General features: G+C 52.6%; 1 protein-coding gene and 1 long non-coding RNA gene across 2 annotated transcripts in view; both read left to right on the plus strand.

Moving 5' to 3' along the window:
- TSHZ3 (teashirt zinc finger homeobox 3) overlaps nt 1-6309 on the plus strand; it is a 68892-nt gene extending 62583 nt beyond the window's left edge. Inside the window, 2 exon segments of the mRNA XM_019796239.2 lie at nt 1408-1883; nt 1885-6309. Of these exon segments, the coding sequence (XP_019651798.2) occupies nt 1408-1883; nt 1885-4617 (3209 nt within the window). The 3' untranslated portion in view covers nt 4618-6309.
- A 13085-nt stretch (nt 6310-19394) lies between these two features.
- On the plus strand, nt 19395-24442 carry LOC117795120. Its single transcript, XR_004618948.1, has 3 exons — nt 19395-19577; nt 23317-23429; nt 24037-24442. It is a non-coding gene; the product is annotated as an uncharacterized LOC117795120 (long non-coding RNA).
- Nucleotides 24443-24920: the final 478 nt, after the last annotated feature.

Raw genomic sequence — 24920 nt, forward strand, 5'->3', positions numbered from 1 at the left:
AAAAAAAACAACAACAACAAAAAANAGCCCAACTAGGCAAGGTCCGGGAAGGAGCAACCTGCGTCACTGGATGCAAAGAAATGAAAACACACACAAAAACAAAACAAAACAAAACAAAACAAAAACCTGTATTCCGTTAACAAGACTGTTCTCCTGGCGTTGAGTCTCTGGTTGTGCCTGTTCTAGAAGCCCCCGGCTGCTCAGCCCTGCCTTCCACCTGCTCAGGAAGTGCACACTGGATTTACATCCCCAGTTACATTGCTTCCAGAAAGACAAGATCCCTGTTGGATGCCCATGAAGCTTATGCTGAGTAAATATTGACAAAGTAGTCTAAAGAGCAAACACTTTGACATTTGTAAGGTCCACTGGAAGGTCTTGTATATATTTATACAGCAGGAATGAGCACCGCATACCAATTTTCCTGAACTTGTTCTGACATAATTCTGCATGGATGGTGTGTGTGCAGGTGGCTGAGAGAGCGGCTGAGTATACACGCGGAGGACGGGGCCAGGGCTGGGTCAGGGTCTCCTCTCCAGTCTGGAACAAACCAGTGCCTGTCTCCTGGTAGGAAGACTTACTGCAAGCTTTTCATGAGACCTGTTTTCCAGAAGAAAGAAAGAAAGANGTGTGTGTGCAGGTGGCTGAGAGAGCGGCTGAGTATACACGCGGAGGACGGGGCCAGGGCTGGGTCAGGGTCTCCTCTCCAGTCTGGAACAAACCAGTGCCTGTCTCCTGGTAGGAAAACTTACTGCAAGCTTTTCATGAGACCTGTTTTCCAGAAGAAAGAAAGAAAGAAAAAAAAAATCCACAAAACCTTGTTTTTAATTTATGGCAATTGATGTACTTTCTTTTTACTTGGTAAAAATTTTATTGATGTTTTCGTACTTTATATTTATTAAAGATTGAGCCTCAAAAATGTAATGAGTAAAAAATGCTTGCTTAATTTAAATTGTGAATCTGTCTGTTAAGAAATGCATTAGGGGTAGGAGAAGCATAAGACATATTAATTGACAGACAGGAACTGCTGTCTCTGAGGTTGATACAAGTAATTTATTACTTTAGAAATGAATGCCACCTCCAGAATGTGCTTCATTAATTTCAAATTTAGTTTTAATTTCAAGCTGTTGCCCCTTGAGAAGAATAAGGTGGCAAATTATGTTTGAAGAGCAGTTTTTTTTTTTTTGCTCCAGAGAAACACCACATTTTAACTATTTAATTTTACAAATACACGTGCCCGTCTACTTTGCTGTGTGTTCCTGAGAGTCGAGAAAATATTCTAGGTAAGCCCAGCACTTACTAACACTTTTCCTTTCTTTCTTTCTTCCTTCCTTCCTTTCTTCCCCTCCTTGTCCCGACTCCGTGCTTCGTGTCCCGCCCGCCCCGCCTTCCCACCTGCCGCCCCTGCAGCCTACGTGTCCGACGAGCTGAAGGCTGCCGTCCTGGTCGAAGAAGACATCGACCCCGAGGAGAGCACGGCCGATGGGGAGCCCTCGGCCAAGTACATGTGCCCCGAGAAGGAGCTCAGCAAGGCCGCCTGCCCCAGTTACCAGAACTCCCCGGCGGCTGAGTTCTCCAGCCACGAGATGGACAGCGAGTCGCACATCAGCGAGACCAGCGACCGCATGGCCGACTTCGAGAGCAGCTCCATCAAGAACGAGGAGGAGGCCAAGGAGGCGGCGGCGGCCCTGGAGGACACGACCGTGTCGGACAGCCTGGAGCAGATGAAGGCCGTGTACAACAACTTCCTGTCCAACTCCTACTGGTCCACCCTGCACCTCAACTTGCACCAGCCGTCGTCCGAGAAGAACAACGGAAGCAGCAGCAGCAGTACCAGCAGCAGCAGCAGCTGCGGCAGCGGGAGCTTCGACTGGCACCAGAGCGCCGTTGGCCAAGACCCTGCAGCAGGTGTCCCAGGGCCGCGTGCTGCCCGAGCCCAGCCTCTTCAGCACCGTGCAGCTCTACCGGCAGAGCAGCAAGCTGTATGGCTCCATCTTCACGGGCGCCAGCAAGTTCCGCTGCAAGGACTGCAGCGCCGCGTACGACACGCTGGTGGAGCTGACGGTGCACATGAACGAGACCGGCCACTACCGCGACGACAACCACGAGACGGACAACAACAACCCCAAGCGCTGGTCCAAGCCGCGCAAGCGCTCCCTGCTGGAGATGGAGGGGAAGGAGGACGCCCAGAAGGTGTTAAAGTGCATGTACTGCGGCCACTCGTTCGAGTCCCTGCAGGACTTGAGCGTCCACATGATCAAAACGAAACACTACCAGAAAGTGCCTCTGAAGGAACCCGTCACTCCCGTCGCAGCCAAAATCCTCCCCGCCGTGCGGAAGAAAGCGTCGCTGGAGCTGGAGCTGCCCAGCTCCCCGGATTCCACGGGCGGGACCCCCAAGGCTGCGATGGCGGACGCCAACGACGTGCTTCAGAAGAACTCCAACCCCTACATCACGCCAAATAACCGGTACGGCCACCAGAACGGGGCCAGCTACGCCTGGCACTTTGAAGCCCGCAAGTCCCAGATCCTGAAGTGCATGGAGTGCGGCAGCTCCCACGACACGCTGCAGGAGCTCACCGCCCACATGATGGTCACCGGCCACTTCATCAAGGTCACCAACTCGGCCATGAAGAAGGGCAAGCCCATCATGGAGACGCCCGTCACGCCCACCATCACCACCCTGCTGGACGAGAAGGTGCAGTCCGTGCCCCTCGCCGCCACCACCTTCACGTCGCCCGCCAACACCCCCGCGAGCGTCTCCCCGAAGCTGAGCGTGGAGGTCAAGAAGGAGGTCGACAAGGACAAGGCGGCCCCCGACGAGAAGCCCAAGGAAAAGGAGAAGCCCTGCGAGGAAGAGGAGAAGTACGACATCTCTTCCAAGTACCACTATTTGACTGAGAACGACCTAGAGGAGAGCCCCAAGGGGGGACTGGATATCCTCAAGTCCCTGGAAAACACAGTGACGTCCGCCATCAACAAGGCCCAGAACGGCACCCCCAGCTGGGGGGGCTACCCCAGCATCCACGCCGCCTACCAGCTCCCCAACATGATGAAGCTGTCCCTGGGCTCCTCGGGGAAGAGCACGCCCCTGAAACCCATGTTTGGCAACAGCGAGATCGTGTCTCCCACGAAAAACCAGACGCTGGTCTCCCCGCCCAGCAGCCAGACCTCGCCCATGCCCAAGACCAACTTCCACGCCATGGAGGAGCTGGTGAAGAAAGTCACGGAGAAAGTCGCCAAAGTGGAGGAGAAGATGAAGGAGCCCGAGGGCAAGCTGTCCCCGCCGAAGCGGGCCACTCCGTCCCCATGCAGCAGCGACGTCAGTGAGCCCATCAAGATGGAGGCAGCCAGCGACGGCGGCTTCAAGAGCCAGGAGGGCAGCCCCAGCCCCCAGCGGGACGGGTGCAAGGAGGGGAGCCCCCCGGCCGAGCCGGTGGAGAACGGCAAGGAGCTGGCCAAGCCCATGAGCAGCGGCCTGAGCGGCAGCACGGCCATCATCACCGACCACCCGCCCGAACAGCCTTTCGTGAACCCTCTGAGCGCCCTCCAGTCGGTCATGAACATTCACCTGGGCAAGGCCGCCAAGCCCTCCCTGCCTGCCCTGGACCCCATGAGCATGCTTTTCAAGATGAGCAATAGCTTGGCCGAGAAGGCGGCCGTGGCCACCCCGCCGCCCCTGCAGTCCAAGAAAGCGGACCACCTCGACCGCTATTTCTACCACGTCAACAACGACCAGCCCATAGACTTGACGAAAGGGAAGAGTGACAAGGGCTGCTCTTTGGGTTCAGTGCTTTTGTCACCCACGTCCACATCCCCGGCAACCTCCTCATCCACAGTGACAACCGCAAAGACATCTGCCGTCGTATCATTCATGTCCAACTCGCCGCTACGCGAGAATGCCTTGTCAGATATATCCGATATGCTGAAGAACTTGACAGAGAGCCACACGTCAAAGTCCTCCACTCCTTCCAGCATCTCCGAGAAGTCTGACATTGACGGGGCCACGCTGGAGGAGGCCGAGGAGGCGACGCCCGCGCAGAAGAGGAAGGGCCGCCAGTCAAACTGGAACCCCCAGCACCTGCTGATTCTCCAGGCCCAGTTTGCTGCCAGCCTCCGGCAGACGTCCGAGGGCAAGTACATCATGTCAGACCTGAGCCCCCAGGAGCGCATGCACATCTCCAGATTCACCGGGCTCTCCATGACCACCATCAGCCACTGGCTGGCCAACGTGAAATACCAGCTGCGAAGGACAGGTGGAACAAAGTTCCTCAAAAACTTGGACACCGGCCACCCCGTGTTCTTTTGTAACGACTGTGCGTCACAAATCAGGACTCCTTCCACGTACGTCAGTCACCTCGAGTCACACCTGGGCTTCCGGCTACGGGACTTGTCCAAACTGTCCACCGAACAGATTAATAATCAAATAGCACAAACCAAGTCGCCCTCGGAAAAGTTGGTGACGTCCTCCCCCGAGGAGGACCTGGGGACCTCCTACCAGTGCAAACTTTGCAATCGGACCTTTGCGAGCAAGCATGCGGTTAAACTTCACCTTAGCAAAACACACGGGAAGTCCCCAGAAGACCACCTTCTGTACGTTTCCGAGTTAGAGAAGCAGTAGCGTTTGCTTTCGGGTAGAATGACTGTCATTTGCTTTGAGGGAAACTGTTGCAGGCACCTTAAGGCCCCTCTGTCTTGTTCTTGGCACATGTTCTTATTTTAACTGAGGAGAATCACTCTGGGCTGGACTGTTTTGTATGACTGTACAGTGTTTAATAGAGATGCATAATCGGCTGTTGTTACTGGTAAAATATGAAGGTTAAAACGCAGTGGTAAGTGTTTGGAACTTTGTGTATATGGGATTTAGTTGTGAGCGTCCCCCCGATGCTTCAAGCTGCATGCATTAACAGACAGTTTAATTAAGCATTTATAACGAAATCGGGCACACTTTTTCCACGCGGCTCGAGTGTGCCGGCATTTCTCACCCTTTCATCTTTAGCCCTCTGAGTACTTTGAAGCACTTTTGCATTAATTTGGTTAAAAAATAAAATAAAAGAATAATAATGTATGAAGCTCTGTTTTTTAAACTCCTTACCAGCTTAGTTAAAGTTAATAATATGAACCTCCATTTATGCAGGTCTGCAGGGGTATAACACGCCTTGAAATTTAAAAGAATATTATTTTCACATTGAAACATAGATGTATATATTGTATAGATTTCAGACTCTCTTATGAAAAATGTGATTGTGGTTTAAATGACCTTTTTTCCTGCATTTATAGCAACAGTGTTTTATGTACCTGCTATGCTCCGGGCATAAGCCGTGCCTATGTATAGTGTATATTTCTTTTTTCTGTTTTTTTTTTTTTTTTTAAGGTCTATGGGTTTTGGGTTTTGTTTTTTTTTTTTTTTTACATGCAAACATTGTAAATTATACAGAAGATACCACAGATAGCATTTATAAAGTATACAGAAACATTATCTGAAAGCAAAGTATGATTGTTTGTTTTGCTATACAGTACATCTATCTTGATAGAGGTTCATGTTTAAATTATACATATTTATTAAGATCGTATTATCATTTGTTTTGAGCAGTCTGAATACACGAGGCCAGGAAAAGACATCCATGGCAGACATCATAACTATTTTGCACATGATTTTTAAAGGTATTTATTAGAAGGCAAAGGACGCGCAAAAGAAACTCAGTGCTCAAAGGGTTAAGTCTATTTGAGAAGAAGAAAAAAAAAGAGCAACAGCAACAAAAAGAAGTTGTACTGTATCTCCTAAGCATTGATAAAGCCTTTAAAATGTTTGTACTGTAATACTTTGCTTAAAAGTCACGAGGCATTCTGTGAGACAACCTCCTTCACTTATTTATAAGCCCTCTCGGTTGCTATTCCATATTGTAGGATGCCTTTTTCTTTCGATTGGTAACTTTCTGTTTTGTTCTTCCTAATTATTCTCCCTAGATCCCACACTGCAGCTTTATCTTTAGGCTTTTGAAAGGTAACCCGTGGTTACCGGCTCTCCAAGTGATTCTGTTCTTCTCCATTTTTGGCAGTTAATTTGCAGAAGTAACTGACAGCTGACACCATACGAGAACCTATGTATAAAATATTGGCATGTACGCAGCACAGACATTGTAACGCACTCTGTGCCCTGTTTTGTTGTTGACAATGAACCACCATTATGTGACTCTTCATATAACCCTTTTTTCTACGGCAGCATTAAAATTGTCTTTTTGCTATAATTTTGTGTTGCGTTCACAATTCTGTCTGAAATGTGCTACGACTAACGAGCACATTAAAATTAAATTGTATGCGATCTGTTTATGACTGAGTCGGTTGCTGTGTCTGCCAGGTGCTGGCAGTCAGAAGCTGCCCGTAAATCAGGGGAGTTTTAGTGAACTTTGGCGTTTGGAGAGCAGGGAGCCCTCTTCTCAGAGGCTGCGTGGACAGAATTTTCCCTGAGAAGAGAACGTTAAAGAAAGGAAGGCGTTCGCGGGAGGTTGGCTTCTCTCTACGGAGGCGATGGTGGAAACTATTCGAGAGAGGGGCTCCGGGTCACCCCTGGTGACCCGCTTGGGGGCCGGGGGTCTGGTCTCCCTTCTGGACGTGCGCGAGGCGTCAGGGCCCCGAGCCCTGCAGGAGGCAGGTGTGGGGAAGCCTCGGACTCGGTGCAGGGCGGTTCCTTCCTGTGGATTCGGGCTTTTCACGTAGCAGAAAACAGAGCCACGCTGGGAAGGTGGGCTCCGGGACCAGAGCTCTCTCTCTGCTGTGCCCAGATAACGAGGGGCAGGGTGGCGGTGGGGAGCGGGGGGACGGAACCCATACACGGGAGGAGTGGGGAGAGCATTTATATGATAATCACAAGCTTTTATTAGCCATGCCAACAAAACGCTGGGAACATGATGTAAAATTGTAAAATACCTTTATTGCTACATTCAAACTATTCCTGCAGTTATGCAGAATCGGAGCGCCTAACCTAGAATTATACAAATGAGAGATGTATTACATCCATGTCATACATAAAACACCTCAACTTAAAAAAAAATACTCTTTTATTAAAAATTTAAATTAAACCCTTTCAGAGATGTTCGGCAACACGCCTACGTGTCTTCCCGTTCCTCCCCACCCCTTTTGTCAAGATGAGTCCAAAATTTCTGTCTGCGCTACTTTCTCTCGGCAATCCATGTCTCTGCGGGTTTTCAGAGAGAACCTCACTAGAGTTTCAGACGGGTTTTTGGCAAATCGGGAGCGCCGCCGTGCTGGCTCTGTTCTCGCCTGGTGATCTAGCCGCACAATTGCGCTACGCCTGCAGGCAGGGCGCAGCGGGCTTTCCCTTCTGGGCGGCGGGCCTGGCTCCTTCCTCGTCTCCTCCGTGGCCCTGGGCCCCTCCCTGAGTAGGGGTGTGCCCCGTGGGCCTTTACCTGGGAGGAGTGTGGCACAGGATGCCTTCCTCCGGGGGGACCGGCTCCCCCTGGAACCCCGCTCAGGGGACAGCACCCTCCCTCCCGTGCCTCCCGCATCTTCACATCCTGGAGCCCAGATTTCCACTCTTGAATTTTTCACAGGTTAAATATAGCATCGGTTTATTAGAATCCAAAGTCCTGCGTCTAACAGATTAAACTGACAACACTTCCATCACCACCAGGCCCATGTGGCTTGAAGGGAGATAGGATTTGTGCAAGTGAGGGTGCCCGTCCCCCTCCTCCCCCCACTTTACAGTTTGGGAGAGGAACCTGACACTCCACCCATCTCGTCCTCACCCCACCCCAGGATTACGTTCAGGACTTTTCACTTTGGGTGTGGAAGTGAGGGTTTAGAGCCAAGGTGGGTACCAGGTGATACCGCCCATTTGGCACCTGGAGCTCGGAGCCAGGAAAGGATGCTCGCAAGAACGGGGCCCAGAAATTAGTGTTATCTTAGGAGGAAACACAGTCAACCGGGAGTTGAGGGCCCTAGTCAAGAACACAAACCTAATTTGGCCTAGTGACAGTCCCCCAGACCGCGCATCCTGGGAGGAGGTGGGGACGGCTGGCTAGGGGCTCACCCCGTTTGGAAACGTAGGGCCATTTGTTCCAGAGGTCACCGAACCCTCTCCTGGCCAGAGAGCGGGCCCCTGCCCGGAAGAGCCTTCCATTCCCAGCCCTGAATGACCCCGCTGGTCTGGAGATAAAACGGGCAGATCTAAAGGGACGTACCGAATATCCCGTAGTTGAGCACTGGCTCTCCTACGGTTGGTGCTGGTAGAGAATGCGAGTACGGGAAGGGATGGGGCCTCCCAGTCAGGTCTTTAAATGGGCCCTGGAGGAGGAGGGACGGTGCCAAGCGAGGGAGGTTTTAATCACAGGTGTGTAGGTGACCCCGGCCTCACCCCACCCAAGCCCAGGCTGGTTGCAGTCCTACTGTATATCTTCTAGCCATCACATTTACACAGTATCTTAAAATAACATTTGTGATAAATGTGCAATTTAACTAATTTATGGTGCTATGATGTGCTCAGGGCTACATGCAAGATGAAAATCTTAAATGGAGCTTGAACAGCTCACTTCACAACAAGAAATCAATATGCCACATCTTAGCTATTCGCTGCAGTCAACATTTAGCAAAAATATCAGTGATGTATCTTTAAGTTTTAGGCAGCAAGAATTCTATAATTAACTAAAATCGTACATAGTTAGAGAGGGTTGGTTATGATGAGGACCCAGATCTCCCTGGCATCTCCGTTCTATTTTCATTCTGCAAAAAGGAAAAAAAATACATATATATATATATGTATATATTGATAGCCACCAAAGAGGAACCTCTCCCAAGGGTGCTCTGCTCAGGTGGAAGTGTGAGCCTCCCCAGAGGAATTCAGAGCTGTGGTCTCTGCCAACCTGGAAGGATTCCTTTTCTCAATTTCAGACCGCTCCAGCTAGGTCTACTTCCCTGCCCCCAAGCCCTGACCACGGACTGTGCCACAAGGCCTAGTGACCAAATAACCGCTGCAAAGGAAAGGGGCTCCATGAGCTATTCCCAGTGCTGGGGAGAGCTGAGTGCCTTCTTGAGAGCAGAACCCTGACAGTAGGGAAGGACAGGAGCGGATAGGAAGCAAGGCTGCCTTTCGCAAATCTGGTGTTAAAACTGTTGTCTCCAGAGATTTCTAAGTCATCGAATAGGAAGAAAAAAATTAAATGATTTTATTTTTTCAAATTCATCTGTGAAGTTCTTTTGCAATTGGAAAATTGCAATGGCATTTTATTCCGTTGACTATTTAGCACAAAAACAATACACTTTGTATTATAGGAAGCAATCATAAAAATGAAAACACACAAACCCCAGCACCACTCTTTAATAATAAATACTTTAACTTTAAAATAATAGCTATTATCCTTTTAGCTAATGGAGAAATTACCATTTTTACTCTGCCAGATAGTTATGCTTTTGGTAATAGAAACACTAACCTTTTTTCTCCCTAGGGATTTATTAGTAAGCACGTATAATCTTTGGCAAAAGGAAACCTGAAAATGCATTTCCCATGGGACCCCGTGCCAGTCGATGCCTTTCAGCCTGCAGCTGACCTCGGGAGCCACGGAAAAGGTACTCATGCCCGTGTGCCCACACAATTTCAGGGTGCGCTGGCCTTTGCAAAATATGCTATACTTAGCTTCGGGAACAATCTCGCTCCTTTGGGGAAGGCTTCTGCTCTGTGTCTCAGCATAAAGCTTCTGGGAAGAAAAGCTCCTTTCTGACAAACCCCATCTTTGCGTGCGTGGTGTGGCGGTGGTGTGGCGGTGTTGTGGCAGCCGAGGGCTGGACCCCTCCCGTGTCAGTGCGGAGCAGCAATCCAACACAGGGTTTTGTTTCCAGGGACATGCTTGGTTTTCCTCGAACTCCACTGGGTTTCTCCAAGCCGGAGGGAAAGCTGCTGGACTTAGAGGCACCATTTTTCTCTTTCCGAGGATTTGCCAGGAGGCCACCCCCAGGACGATTTAAAAGGCAAGCAAACTCTGTCCAGGGCGGGCTTTGACAATTCCAAGGACACCCTGAACTACCTTTGATTTGGGACCTTGTTCCCTGCCCAGCCGAGACAATGGATGTGCCAAATTCTTGGTCAGTGGCCTGACGGTCCATGATGTCTGGACGGTCCCAGACAAACAGGTGGTGACTCAGTCAGGGCACAGCTTTGGACATCGGGAGGGATCTAAGGCAAAGTTAGCGGCTTCTTGGAGCTCAGCTTTCAGGGCTCAGGGTCCAAAGAGGCAGGTGTTTTCAAAATTAAATCCCAATGATAGAAGATCAGAGGAACTGCTTCTCCACCACCTTTATATAATGTCATGTACTAATATATTCTTAATAAATCATTCCTGATGATAATGATGATAAGCAAGGTGACCTCTTTCCAGAGATTAACGTCCACAATTAGCTATTCAGGAGTTAGGATACACCGTTATTTACTGTCTAACCGGTGCTGTGCAATGCAGTGCCTACCAGCCACGTGTGACTACCCAAATTTAAGTTGAATACAATGAAAAGCTGAGTTTTTCAGTCATACCAGCCACATTCCAAGCACTCAGTAGCCACGTACGGCTAGTGGTTACACTTTTTGGCTGCCCAGATATGGAACTTTCCCGTCCTCGCAGAAAGTTGGTTTGGGCAGTGCTGTTTTTCCCAAGTAAGAGCTCGGGGCTTAAAGATGAAAGTATGCCTCCAGTCCTGGGTATTTCTAGGAATCCTTCCTTTGCCAGTATGGGCACAGGCAACATTCTCATGTGCTAATATCTCTGATCAAAGCCAAGGACACACATAATTAACCTTGAGCATAAAATTATAAACAGAAGTGCAGGCTTTAGCGTATGAAGTTGCTGATCATTCCCCCTGCTGTGGATACTATCTGGGCTGCAAACTCCAAAGCCCAGAGAACTGATGGATGCGGCCGTGACCTTGTTCTGCCCTTAGCTGGCGAACAATCCCTCAGTCCTTGCGCTGCTCTCTTTGCCCAAGTGGGCTCGAATCTTTCTCTGGGGCTTGGAGACCCAGACGTGGCTGGGAGGTTGACGCAGCTCCTAGCCCCCACACATGAGGATCAAGAGTCCCGTGACCCCACCGGGCCCCCAGCCATTCCACTGCAGCCCCAGGTAGCAGCAGCGGGGATGGGGGGTGGGGTCCATCGTTCTCTCTCTTTAAAAATTAAAATATATAAATAGGACTTTGGAAATGACTTTTTAAATTTGGAGGGGGGGCGATTTACATTTTTAAAATTATTACGTTTCAACATCTCACTTCCATTCCTTTTTTTTTTTCCCCACTGCAGGATTCCAGGGACACATTTACGACCGTCATAATTGTGAGTTAGAGATCTCCCAGGCCAAGTGAAATGAAATTACGAGAAACTGAAATCTGTTTTAATTGGAGCATTTATGGAAAAAAGAAGTCAGACGGGCTGCTTTTTTCCTTTCTGTGGCTCCCCAGTTCAGGGTGATTCCTGCGTCCGGAACCCAGGGCCAGCCAAACCCGGGCAGCAGCGGAGCGGGGAGGAAGAGAGATAGAGAGAGAGAGAGAGAGAAGAGAGAGAATGAGGTAGGTGTGTCAGGAAGGAGTCATTTTCTTAGCTTAAAAAAAAAATGGAGGTACACTGGCGAGAGTTCCGCCTCAATGACCATGAAACCTAGTCGGCAAAAGCTGAAGGACCCGGCTCCTGAAAGCCTCATCAGGGCTTGTCATCGCTCTAATGAATATCATTTAAATTGCTTTGTATATTGGTGGAGTTTGGATGTCGATTTAATTTGTGCATGTGTTTGAGTTCTTCTGCTTGGCTAGGCTAACAGAGAAGCAGCCGCCTAATGAAAACTGAGTTGGTGACAGTGTGATGTGCTCCAACCCAGTCAAATGGGTTTGAAGGGCCGCAGTGACAGCCCTCAGAAAGAAGTCGATGTGGCTGTTGGGGCGGGGGGGAGAAGGGAGGCTTTCCCGCTGGCGCGTGGACCTGCTAGGCGGTGGCGGCGTGGCTGGGCTGGGGACACACGTGACGCGGTCCTCGCTCAGCCCAGTCCATCTGCAGCCCCAGGCCCCTCACCCCCACCCCCCAAACCCTGGGGCAGTCCTGAACCCCAGGCCCCGGAGGCTGTGCCGGTCCAGCCGAGGTCCAGCCGAGGCCCTGATGGCTCTCTCCTCTCCGTGGTGAAGTGACACGTGGATGCAGTTGCTGGGATGGGCCACCTTCCGAGCCAAGGATGTGGCGAGCCCCCCAGCTGAGATAAGTGGGTGTCCTCCTGTTTGAACACCCTCCCAAGAAGCAAAGGCCTTCTCCCACGTTGTTTTCACCCCTGCCCTCCGGGGAGGGAGGCAGGCTGGGGTTCCCGTGGGAACTAGGTGTAGGGGCCGCCTTCCCTGGGCCCTCTGTCGCTATCAGGAAGGTGAGCCAGGCTCCTGTTTGCAGAAACACTAGAAATGCAGGCTGAGCATAACCCGAGTCACCTGCTTCCTCTCCACTCAATCCCTTACCTCCAAAGGGACCGTGGTTCTGGAAGGAGTCTGACCTTGGGCCGGTGTGCCTCAGTCAGGGACTGGGTCTCCAGCTGCAGCTGCATCACGGGCTTCCCAATATCCCAGATTCTCCCGGGGCGCAGGGTGGGGGGCGGGCAGGTACCAAGCCAGGGGGTGGGCCCAGGCCTGAGGAGTGGGGAAGGCGGGGAACAAGCATATGAAAGCAGCCCCCTTCTCTGCCTTCTCTGCTCTCCTCGAGGGCTGACCATAGAACAGACGGAACCTGCCTTCAACGGCTTTCTCCAGCTTCTTATTATAGCCTTCTCAGAGGTTGTCGATATTCACGTGATCAACAAGGCAGCACCTAACCTGGAAAAAATGATCCCAGAAGAGAATGTGCTTGGGGGTCTGGGCTGCTTTCTCTGCTCTCTAGACCCCCTCCAGCCCCACCCCTGCAAGAGTCTGATCCAGGGGTTGGGGAGGGGAGGGGCTGTAAAAGAGATGGACCCATTCTGCTAAATCAGACTCAAGGCAGAGATGTGAGGTGTCCACTGGAAAGCTAGCCCCCCTCCTCTACCATGGAGAGACAAGGCTAGGACAGAGTGGGGCAGGAGAAGGACATGGTGCCTGGGGCAAGGGCTCATTGAAGTTTCTGGGAGCAGATGGTGAAGGGTGTCCAGACTTGCAGGGAGTCCTAACTACCCAGTCTGTGTAGGGGACTTTACACCATGGCCCATTTGGTGGTCGGGGTTGGTTTTCCTAAACATGGGGACCCATGACTTTGTCTTCAGAGAAGGTCTGAGGAGCTTCTGTATGCCCGAGACATGAAGTGGGGGCACCAGTAAGGCCTCCTTGGACCCTGCACAATTCCCAGGGGGGCTGAGACTTCCCCTCCCCAGGGGCTGGACAATCAGAGCAGAGGGCAGCCCAGCCACCCTGGGCCAGCACCAGGAACGAGGGAAACAAGCCTCCGACCGGTGCTAGACTTGCGTGAGTTTGGAGCCAAGCTGGAGAAAGGAGACAAAACAGTAGTGACAAATAAATGTCAAACGTCCGAGTAAGAATGAGGATGGGCAGCAATCAAAGTGGGATTACAAGGCTCGGTCCCTGAAAGTTGAGGCGCCCTGGCAGGGAGCCTGTTTTTGGCAGGGCAGGCCTGGGCTGGACCTTGAGGGTTGGATAAGATTGGAGAGGGCAGGGAGAGGAGGGCACCAGAGGCCACGGCCCCTCTTTGTGAGAAACCACTGGAAAGCTGGTGGCTTGGCTGCCTTTTGGCTGTGCCTAGAGGTGGCGAGGCCAATGGCATTAGCCTGTGACCTCCTGAGAAACGCCCACTGGATCACCTGAAATTAAGCAGTCCTGTGCCCATAGGTGTTTTTTTAATCCATTCCAGTGTTTCTCATATGGGGGTCTTTCTAGGACTTCTTCCATAGTTTCTTGACCATGTAAGGGTAAGGGTTGCCAAGTGCTTGTGGGCACATCCGTTCATCGGCTTAACGACAGGGGCTGTGGACTCCCTGAAGTCCACACGCGGGCCTTGGTGGTGGTTCCCAGTTAGCACACGCAGCTCCCTCCTGCTGCCTTCCGGAACTTGTAAATCACGGGCACCCCTTCCTTTCCAGGCTTGGGGGTCAGGAATGCTCATCGAGATGCTGTTAGCAAGAATTGGTTCAGGATCTCAAGGGAAAAGGAAGTTTGGCCCAGGTACATGAAGTCCGGGCATAGTGGCGTCAGCAAATACTGGACGTAGGTGCTTAAGTGATGTCCCAGGAATCTGTCCCTCCCTGTCTCTCTGTCTCTATCTCTGTTTCTCTCTCCCTCTCTGACTGTCTCTATCTCTCTCCCTTCCCCCCCTCCCTGTTTCTGTCTCTCTCTCTCTCTGTTTCTCTCTGTCTCTCCATATCTGTCACTCTCTCTCCCTCTCCGTCTCCCTCCCTCCCTCCCTCCCTCCCTCCCTGTCTCAGCTTCATGTTTGGGCAGTCGTCCCCTCAAGGTGTGACCTGCTCATAGGTCCTGCTCAGCGACCTTGGGGGGAAGGTGGGAGCCATCAGCCTGGGCGGTCAGGATTGGGTCCTTCCTGGACAACAGCTGTGATTCTGCTCAGCTGGGGGGGGGCGGGGGGTCACAGGTTCACCTCCACTCGGTTCCAGGCCAGAAGCAGCAGTACTTCCTCTGTTGCAAGGTCAGGTTCAAGATGTACACTTGGGGTTCAAGTTTGGGATGCAGATGGCTCTGTCTGCAGGTTGGTAGATGTTTCTCTTTGTATCTTGAGCAATGTCTGGCCTCAGCTTTGCCAAGGGGGTGATGAGCTCCAGGGAACTTCTCAGACTTCTCAGTAGGTGACTCCTCTAAATTAAGGATCTCAATTTTCTAGGGGGCAATAGGGATAAGCTTGGTGAGAAACCAAGCTACGGGATTTCCACTGGCCCCCAGGGACAGCTTCTCCTGATGGCAGGCACGGATGGGGTGGGCAGCGTCTCCTCTTCCTTGGGCCAGAAGTGTCCCCGGACACCGTTAGCCTTGGGAAACTCCGGGCTACTCTCTTCTCAGGGGAGAGCTGGAGGCCCGGCACCCTGCAGAGAGAGTGGGCTTCCCTCCCCAAAGGCTATTGGTTCTTTCTGTTGTACCTCCTAGATGTACATGGTATGGCTGTGGACCAGAATTTACTAGAAAGTAAATTCTAGAAAGCTGGAATCTCTGGCACCTGAACTGAGCACGGAATGTTTTAGCTGGCACGGGTTGTCAAATGTAACCTATGGACTGCATATGACCTGCAGACTGCTTGGTGTGAGCCACATTTAAACACAGAACCAAACAAACTTGAATTTGTTGCCAAATTTTGAAAATTGGGAGATTTCAGACCGATCTCTAAAGGCCACATTCCTCCCGTCTCAGGGAGAGCATCAGCTCTCAGGTTGGACCCCATCCCCGCCTACTTGTCTTGTAGGAGAGGCTTCCCGGGAAGTGGAGGCCGAGTTGAGCATTAGAGACCAGGCCGTTCCTTTGACAGGTGATTCCCAGAAAGCACAGGTAAAAGCTGGGGGCAGGGGCTGGTGGGACAGGAAAGGAGAGGAAGGCCGCTCCAGGTACATTAAAGAGCAGGCTGCCGCGGGGGCCGACGGGACCCCAGCTGGCTGGAAAGCTCTGTAGGTTTCTGCCAGGAAAGACCCCAGTGGCCCCATCAAAGGGTCAGGCAGATGGGAGTTCTTCACTCCCGACTGTCCCTGGCTGAGCCCTGCTCCCCGGGGCATGGACGACTGTGCTCCCACGGGCTTAGCGAGCCAGGGTCTTGCAGTAGGAAGCCCTTGGCAGGTACAGAGCAGGGGAGAAGGAGGTATGGCCAGCACCTGTGCCGGGAGGCGTCAAACGCCCATGTTCCTGTCTGGCCCCTGCGCTCCTGCAGCCATTAACCAGCGGGGTGGATCGGCCCAGCGGGAGGGCTCCTGATGACGGGGGAGTGACTGGGCCAAGATAACTCTCCATGCCAGCCTCAGAGCTGCCTCTAGAGCTCAGGCCTCCCCCTCGGCTGTTTCCACTACCCTGTGCTACTTATTCCAGGGAGCCTGGAGCCTTGGATGCCTCACTCATCCGTTTTATTTTATTTAGTTATTTAATTATTTACTTATTTATGTGTTTATTACCCATCTAGTTCCAGAGATAACTTAGGGCTTCTGTACAGCTCATTAATTGCCTCATTGCTGGCTAGAAACAGTGAGATTGGCTGAGAAGGGAGGGAAGTACAACGAGTCGGGGTGGGGAGGACCCACAGGAACCATGAAACGAGGGATCCCAGCAAGCGGCTGCAGAGACCGCACATAATGACATCTTGCCGGAAATGGCTCCACACAGGAAGTCCCGCCCACAGGAAGTCCCACCCCCGGGTCCGGGCACACCTTGCCTTGACCAGCCCGGTGGGCCGCCCCAGCCAGGGACGGAGTGCTCAGAGAGCAGCTGGACTTTATGCCTTTCTGGCTTCTCGTGCTCGCTGCTGGGGGTAGCGGTGGGCAGTGGGTGGCGAGGTTGTGCGTGCCAAGAGGGGAGGGACTCCTCTCTCAGCCTCAGACATCTTCCATCCTGCCCTCCCCACCCACCCCCGCCATTTCTTTGTGTGAGCAGATGTGTCCTTCCTCCACAAAAATGCCCTGTCATAAAGTTAGTGTCAGAATCCACATGGATTATAATAGAATCAAGGTGGGCACAACTGCCGTGAGAACGTGGAGGTGAATTTTCAGCTCCCGTTCCCCCAGGACGGCTGATGGGGGCAGAGAGGGTGCCGAGCCATGCCTGGGCGCTGGGGCTGCGACCCCAAAGGTCCTCGTAGGGAACGACCTCACATCACCCTTCCCAGTGCCACCCGCCCTGCCCCGTTCTGCCCGCCCAAGAAAGACATGCCAACACTGCAATCAAGTGGCCCCGAGGAATGGACAAAGGAGGTCGGGAAATTAATTTCATTTGGGTTTTCTCTCCCGAGGCCGTGCCTGGCAGCCAGCTCTCCCAACACCCACATGTCCCAACTGCTCCGTCCATCAGCTCTTGTCCAACTTAACTATTCATTTTATGTATTTTAATTTGGGCAGAACATTTATTTGGCTTAAATTTCCTTTTCAGGGGTTGGAATGTGCCTTCCACACACAGGCAGAGATGATCTGCTTGAATTTCGTCAGAAGGAGTTTAGTTTACAAAGATAGTAACTGAGCTATTAAAACCAACAACCCCTTTTAAAGCAAACAGACCATTAAAATATAGGAACAGTTTATGGCATAAATAAAATGGAGGATATAGATTATTTAAAGATAAGATTTTCAAGAAACAGGGATAAAAAAACATTTAAATAATTTCTCCACGATATTTTTTTTTTTACAAAGTGAACTTCAAAATGCAAATGCAAATTAAAAAAAAAAGCACAGAAAGACATTAAAAATCCATCTTCTTAGTAAAGGCGTACAAAAAAGGCTTGACTTTTCCTTCTAGATCTGTAGATGATTTCAGAGGGGCGGGGTGCAGGGAACTACTTGAATTCATAAATGGCAGGATTTACCCAGCTCGGAAAGCCACATTGTGGAAAAAGAAGCAAGACATTTGCTTCTAGATCATTCTCTCGAGCAGGCTGACAGATACAATAATTTCGTCCATTAGTCCGATCCATTGTCTTCCTTCGGCACAGAAGTACTGTGCCGCAGAGGTAGATTTCCACTGCTACGCGTATTTTAAGGGTTATTTGGCAACACGAGTAAAGCTAAAAGTAGCCTCTTAATCTAATTAATTGACATTTCTGAATCTTGCTTTCACAACAACACATGGTTTCATGTTCTGGGTTTTAGCACTTGTCAAGCTTTTTTGGAGAATGTTTTGGTCAGAATGACAAGATAATTTGTGGCTGAGGCTCCAAGCTAGAGAAGTGTTTAAGGCTATAATGATTTATTATCATCACAGAATAACAAAATTTACCAAGTGTTTCATCAGAATTTTTGAAATAAGTTTGCCACCATAGAAGAACCAGCCGGGTGGGGGTGGGCTGCGTCTGGAGACGGGGAGGGCTCAGGCTTCAATATACAAACCCAGCCATGACTGATTCCTTAAAATTTCCTTCTATTCAATTTATCTCGGCGCGTTCCTTGAGAGAGAAACCCCAGAGCATTTTAGGAGGACGAGGGGTGGTAGAAGGAGAACAGAGAGAAAAATCAGACCTCTCCCCCGGGCTCTGCAAGCAGGAAACCCAAGTCCCCGACTCCACTCGTAACATATATGTGGCTACAGCCAGCGATGAATTTCTACATTTTGGCACCGGTCAGAGTGAAAGTAGTCGCACTATCTATAGAAACTTTGAGATGGAGAACACTTGGAGTATGCTACTGAAAATGCAAGAAACACATTTTTGAAAGGATGAAATAATATCACTGAGTGACAGTAAATTAACATGCTGACATTTGCAGACTTTCAGAGCATTGCCATAAAAAGAAGTAATACAACATGACTAATTTGGACTTCTTCTTTCTTCCTTCCTAGGGAGAGACAGCCCTGCCCCTCCACGGCCACCCTGTAGGCTGTGCCTCGCCGGCACTTCCTCCTCTTTCCCAGGAAACACTTCTGACTTACCATTCCCCTGCGCTCCGACGACGTTGCCTCTCGGAGACTCCGTGGAGAAGGCAAGCTTGACTTCTATGCTCAGAAGATGCTCTCTTGAATGTCAGACAGATGTTCCGTGGCTGGCGGAGGGCATGCACTTCAGGTCACTTCCTGACAACCTGAACAGTCCCCCCCTTCCCTCCCCCCACCACCATGCAGTGTCGGGACTGGGGGTGTCCCTGCACACCTTTGAGCCTCATTGCAGAGATGGGGAGACTGAGGCACGGAGAGGCTTTAAGTTCCCAGGCTGCTTCTGTTTCCCCTGGGCCAAGCATCCAGCCTGGAAAGTCCTCTGGGTGAAAAACAGGCATCCTCTCCACCTCCCTGCGTGGGAAAGGAGCCTTCTATTACTGGCGCTGGCACGGTGCTCGGCACCCAGAAAGCACCCACTAAACATTTGCTTCATTAATGAAAAAAATGCATGGGGTGAGTTGATTCCCCAGCTCCCTGTGTCCTCAGTGGGGGCTCTCACAGCCAGCCACTCCTTTCATCAGACACCTGGGCTTCAGTGACAAAAGGCCATCCCAGGATGCTCCTTTGTTCTAAGAGCCTTTTTTCCCAGGTAAGCGCCACACCCCTCACAGCAAAATAGACAGGGGGTCTGCACCCTCTCCCAGCACGGTGCCTGGCCCACAGGAGAGGCTCAGCAAATGTGTGTTCTCTCTCTTCTAATGAGAAAGAGGCTCATTTTCCTCCTGGAAGAAGGGCTACCTGGAAGTGAATGCACGTTTTTACACACTGCTGCACTGGGGTGCCCCGAGAGCAACAGGTGCTGGGAGGACACACCCACAGGCCAGCTGGGTGCTGAGGCTGAGCTCCGAGCTTCCGAGCTTCCGGTCCGGCCCCAGGTCCTGAACGCAGACCTAGCCACAGAGGGGGAGGGGCAGCCCATTGCCTGACCTTTATGCAGTGTCATCTGACTGCTGGCACATAGTTGATGCCCGAGAGAAGCCATTACAAGAGATGAGCCGGACGTGGACGAGGCCGGTGAGTGTGACCGTGACCCAGACAGGGGCTCAGCCTGGGGAGGACAAGAGAGGAACCCAGGCTTGTTGGGGGCGGTGGTGAGCATGAGTTGCTGGCTGGCTGGGTCTCAGAATTGGGCACGAGTGCCAGGGACAAAGAGCAGGGGACCCCAGCCCCCGAGCTCTGCTCCTGAGGGAATGCAGAGGCTGAGGAGCCTTGTCTGCAGGGGGCAAAATTCTGTGCTCTCAGCCCTGAAACTGGGAAACGAGCACAGGCCAGGGCAGACGATATGCCAAAGACTCCTACCTCCCATGCTGTTCTAATTATTAAAAATCCGATCAGAAGAGTCATCCCCTCTTCTCCCCCAACCGAGCCCAGTCTGGCTTACTAGGGCTGTTTCAGCCCCACAGGAGACGTGGGTTCTGGGCCTCCCCCGAGGGCTCTCCTAAGGCCTGACACAGAACACTGAGCCTGGCCCTGGCTATCTGATGATTTGAGGGGGTCTGGTGGGCTTGGTGGGGGACACATGAAGGATCACAGATGAGCTCCCTTCCCTGCCCCTTGCCTATGTTCCCAGCTTCTTGCGCAAACACTGACCAGTCCTGTCCCCACCCAGCATCCTGAGTGGCAAGGACAAGGGTTTCTGGAGAACACAATCTCCTGGTTTTCTTCCTTATTCTGAACAAAAACCGAGTGAGGGGCGCCTGGGTGGCACAGCGGTTAAGCGTCTGCCTTCGGCTCAGGGCGTGATCCCGGCGTTATGGGATCGAGCCCCACATCAGGCTCCTCTGCTATGAGCCTGCTTCTTCCTCTCCCACTCCCCCTGCTTGTGTTCCCTCTCTCGATGGCTGTCTCTATCTCTGTTGAATAAATAAATAAAATCTTTAAAAAAAAAACAAAAAAAACCGAGTGAGCTTAGATGCCAGGGGCAGGCGTGCTCCCGACCCTGGCAGGTATCCCGGGCATCCACCTCGCCCTCCTACGGGCCCAGGGGCCACAGCCCCACGTGTCCGGCAGGGAGTGGCCACTTCCAGCCGTGTTCGGCGCGCCCCCGCCAGACCCCGCCAGGACGGCGTGCAGGCGTGCGGGCAGACTGTTACGAGCTAACATAAGTTGAGACTAACCTTTCAGCAGAACAGTTTGAGTTAAAATAAAGGGATTGAAAAAGAGTACAATGACCAAAAAAATCTATAAAAATGCAATTGCGCTAATATAATTTTATCACTTATTTAAAAATTTAGTCGACCCAAAAGACTACCAAGTGTGAAATTAAGGAACAGCTCCTCTGCTTTTATGGAAATCACTCTTCCTCACTTGTCTAATAGCCTGATTTTGTCAGATCATTTATTTCCATGGTTTTAAAATGAGCTTGACAGACAGAATTTTATAACACCACTTTACTGCAAATAAGAACATCATTTTCGCTTATTAAAACTGAAGCTTCGAGAAAGCATTAAAATTAACAGTTCACTCCGCTTTAACCTTTTGAATACTGCCGTGACTTTACACGGAAGGCCGTGTGTAAGGGAGGCCGTCGGTCCCGGGGTAGATGCTGGAGGTGGGACGGGGCAGGGAGCCCAGTTCTGCAGGGACTCGCAGAGGACACCCACCCAACTGGAAATGGCCGTGATGGTGCCCAGAGGAATCCCCAGCAGGGCGATGAGCACCAGCCACGGGAAGCCCAGCGCAAGACCCCCCCGGGGACACCAGAGGGGCTGCTTGTTTTAATGTGTGGCTAGGGGCCTGCTTTTCTGCCCAGGAGACTAAACACGTGGAAGGCTAGGCTCTCCAAGTCTCATGCATTGGTCTTTCCTGCCTTTATTTCACAAATACCGCCGAGCATCTTCCCTGTGCCAGGCACGGTTCTAGGCACGTGACATGACTCCTGGGTTAGGCTGAGTCTCTGTGCTTGGGGGGCTTAGCATGTCACTGGGGGAGACCGACCTTAATCCAATAAGCTAATAAATATATATTCTCATGACTGGGAGGGTGATGCTGGCCGCAGAAGAAAGCGAAGGGGAGCAGAGACAGACATGTAGTGTTTGCTGAACTGAAGGGATCTCTTTCTAACTCAGGACTGTGGGAAGGCAGCTGTAGGGTGGCCGGTCCTGGCCAGCACAAGAGCCTGCCGTCCGTTTCTGGAGCCCTGGGGGTGAGGCCTGGGACAAGGGCATTATGGCACAGAACAGTTGGAATCTGCATTTCTGTGCCTGAGAGCTTTGTCCAAAACCTCAGAGCTACTCTTTCCCAATCTCTGGCCCGAGTGCAGAGAATTAATATCCCTGGATGGGGCTCCCAGCCAGTGACTGGCAGGAATTGGTGTGGCAATGTCTCCACTCCTCACCCCTGAGAGGGGCAAATCTGAGCCGTGTCTTCCCGAGTCTTCCCATGGGATTAAGCTCCCGGTGTACCCACTTTGTTGGTTGCCCCCATTCACGCACCCGTGACTGCTTGCATTCCCTCCCCAAGCCCCGATCTGTCTTCCCTGCACCTTCCCAAGCCAGCTACTTGCCCTAAGTCCTAAGCCCAGAGTCCGGGAAATCTAGTCCAAGGCAGAGACCCATGTCACACAGCTGGGGCTGACGGTTCTCGTTTTTCTCTGAACAGCGGGTAGGAGCACCTTGCGGGCGCTGCTTAGAGCTCTCTGCCCCAGGACACATGCCAGCCGTCCTGCAGGGCTGCTCTGCACGGGCGCTGAGCAGCCCGGGAGCAGCCTGACCAGACTTACCCCGGGCCCCCTGCTTCCTGCCCTGATGTATCTGCTGCTGCCGCTTGTGACCCCACAGAACTCCCTCGGCACTTGGTCCCTGACAGTCTTGCACTGCAGCACGTTAGCTGCTCATAGGGCCACTCTGACCATCGTGGGATGGATCTCCCATCACCCCAGCACCGGCCAATTTGATTATGCACCCGTAAATGCATCTGCCTCTTCCGCTCCCCGATCCCCCAGCCCCGCTCCCAGGGTAATGTTCCCGCAGAAACTGCTCACATATGCCACACGGTCTCAGGTCTGCCTTCAGAGGAACCCTGGCTAAGGCACCAAAGGGGGGCGAGGGCCGCTCGATGGGTGCCGGGTGGGTTTGCCAAGCCAGCTGTCCCATGTCTGGGCTTGGCTTCGCAGCATGCAGCTTCGAGGACTCTAAAACCTTTTACTTCTTTCTGGCCACCCTGAGTGGCCCGTGCATTGGATACCTCTGTGCTTTGGCTCATGCCTCTTCCTCTGCTCAGTGTCCTTCCCCACCCCCACCCCCCCCGCCCCGAGGGCAGGCCTGTCTGCAGTCCATCTGCATGTAGAGGTCTGGGTCGACACCTTAGGTTCTCCTAGGTAGTGTTTGCTGAAGCCGCCAACCCCCCTCCCTGGAGCATTCCCCCCACCAAAGGTCATGTGCCCTCACTCCCAGCAGATGCAGCTGACACGGCCGTCAACGTGTGTTTACTGAGCCCCGGCCCTGTGTCCCGCACTGTGCTGGAGCAGGGCCGTAGTCCGATGGGAGGCTACCTCTGGCTTAGCCCGCAGCACCTCGGGGCTGTCTTAGTGCTGTGAGGGCAGATGGCAGTGGGCGACTCTGTGCCAGGGAACCCTCCGTCCCTTTGGTAATGTGACTTCCTCTGAATGGAGGGCTCTCTCTATCCTGGGGACCTTCTCTGTGCCTGGCATATAGGAGATAATCAAGAAATGATGAATGAATGGAAAATGAAAGAACGTCTAGTAAAAAAAAGAAAAAACACGCTTGTTACCTGTTTGCTGTGTCTGTTACAGCTTCCGAGTGCCGCCGCCTCAATGCCCTTGGGGTACCCCCAGGCACAATCACTCACTCCTGAGGCCCCCTGGGCAAACATCTGTCGCTACTTTGTGTTGCAATCTGCTTACAGGTAAGTCTCTACCCTAGCCCAGGAGCACCTGCTGGCCGAGTCTTTCTCTTTCCAGCACCTGGCAAAGGTGGTGAGCATGTGTGCGGAAGACACGTGTGTAGATTGCTCTGAGCTGTAAAGGGATTCCTCCCATGCAGCGAGGACCTAACAGCAAAGCTGCTGCGACAGGTCTGCAGGAGCCAGGCCCTGGGCCCCTCCCTCGACACCTGTTATTCTTGCCGTCCTTCAGCAAGCCAATGAGGTGGGAGCTGCTTTATTTCACAGAAGGGCAAGCTGAGCCTCCAGGAGGCTGAACAGCAGGGTCAGAGCCCATGCCAGGGGTGGTAGAGAATGGCCGCATACCCAGATCTGGGTGCCCCTGAATCTGGAGCTGCTTCTCGGCTCTCCTCCCCCAGCCCCTGTACCCCATCTTCACCTCCACCACGCTCTGAGGGGCTGTCACCTACTGCCCTGGGCGATATCTCCTGGCACCTGGGTCCAAGCTGAGACTTCTTCCTAAGGCTGTGAACAGAGGAGGGATGGCCTTACTCGTCTCTCAGCACCAGCCCCTGCTACCGCCGGGTGCAACGTTGCTACTCCCCCAGCAGTGGGTCCCCGCTTCTCCTAGGTGTTGAGGCTGGACCCAGGCACCGCCCTCAGATGCGGCAGTCTGCCCCTGGATTCCTCAGGAGAAAGAACTCCCCGTCCACCGGAGGAAGAACACAGAGTTCCTCTGTGCACCCCTCTGCCATGCCCGTCGGAGGGTGCCCTGACACCCTGACGCCTGGGAGCTTGTGAGTGATGGCGGCCCCTGCTCAGACCGCACAGTGCCACAAGGGAGCAGCGGTGGCGACAGGTGCTGTGGTGTGTGCTGTGAGCGGGAAGTGTGGACATGTCAGCCCCGTGGCCGTGCCCTGCCTCTGAGAAAGGGCACAGCTCTCAGCGGTGGGGGCAGTGCGAACAGGCCCAGACGTGATCTCGAGGGAGATAGGAGTCCCCCAGGCCGTCAGTGAAGTCGTCCTGGAGACACCACATTTCTGGAGCACGGTGAGTGATGAGCAGGGCCTGGGGTTTTGGGGGATCCAGGCTCCTCCTGCTTCCACAGCAGCTGGGGTTTCAGAGAAACGTCCTGCGTGTCTAGCAGAGTGGCTGGCAGAGTGGCCGGGCCCCTTCCCAGCCTCGGGGCCGGCGTTTCCCCAGGCCCTGGCTCAGGAGAGGAAACCCAGACTTTCCCTCGTGAGGAGGCATTTGGGCCAACACCCATCTACCCCCATGGAACCCCCTCGGCCCCTCCTACTGAACCACCTGCCCCGTGCCCTCCCGATCCAGGCGTGGCCCACCAGGACTGCTGGCTCTTCGACTCCGTAGCCCTTCCTGGCGGACTCGAAGTTGCCCTCCTGCCTGCAGGGGCCCCCGCTGGCTCTCAGGCAGGAGTGAGCCGATTCAAGGGTGGCTTTTTGGAGGACTCTTGCCTCCGGCCGTCCTGGGAGGTGGGCCATCCCTTTTGACCAA

Source organism: Ailuropoda melanoleuca, chromosome 12, assembly GCF_002007445.2.
Source record: "Ailuropoda melanoleuca isolate Jingjing chromosome 12, ASM200744v2, whole genome shotgun sequence".
NCBI lineage: Eukaryota > Metazoa > Chordata > Mammalia > Carnivora > Ursidae > Ailuropoda > Ailuropoda melanoleuca.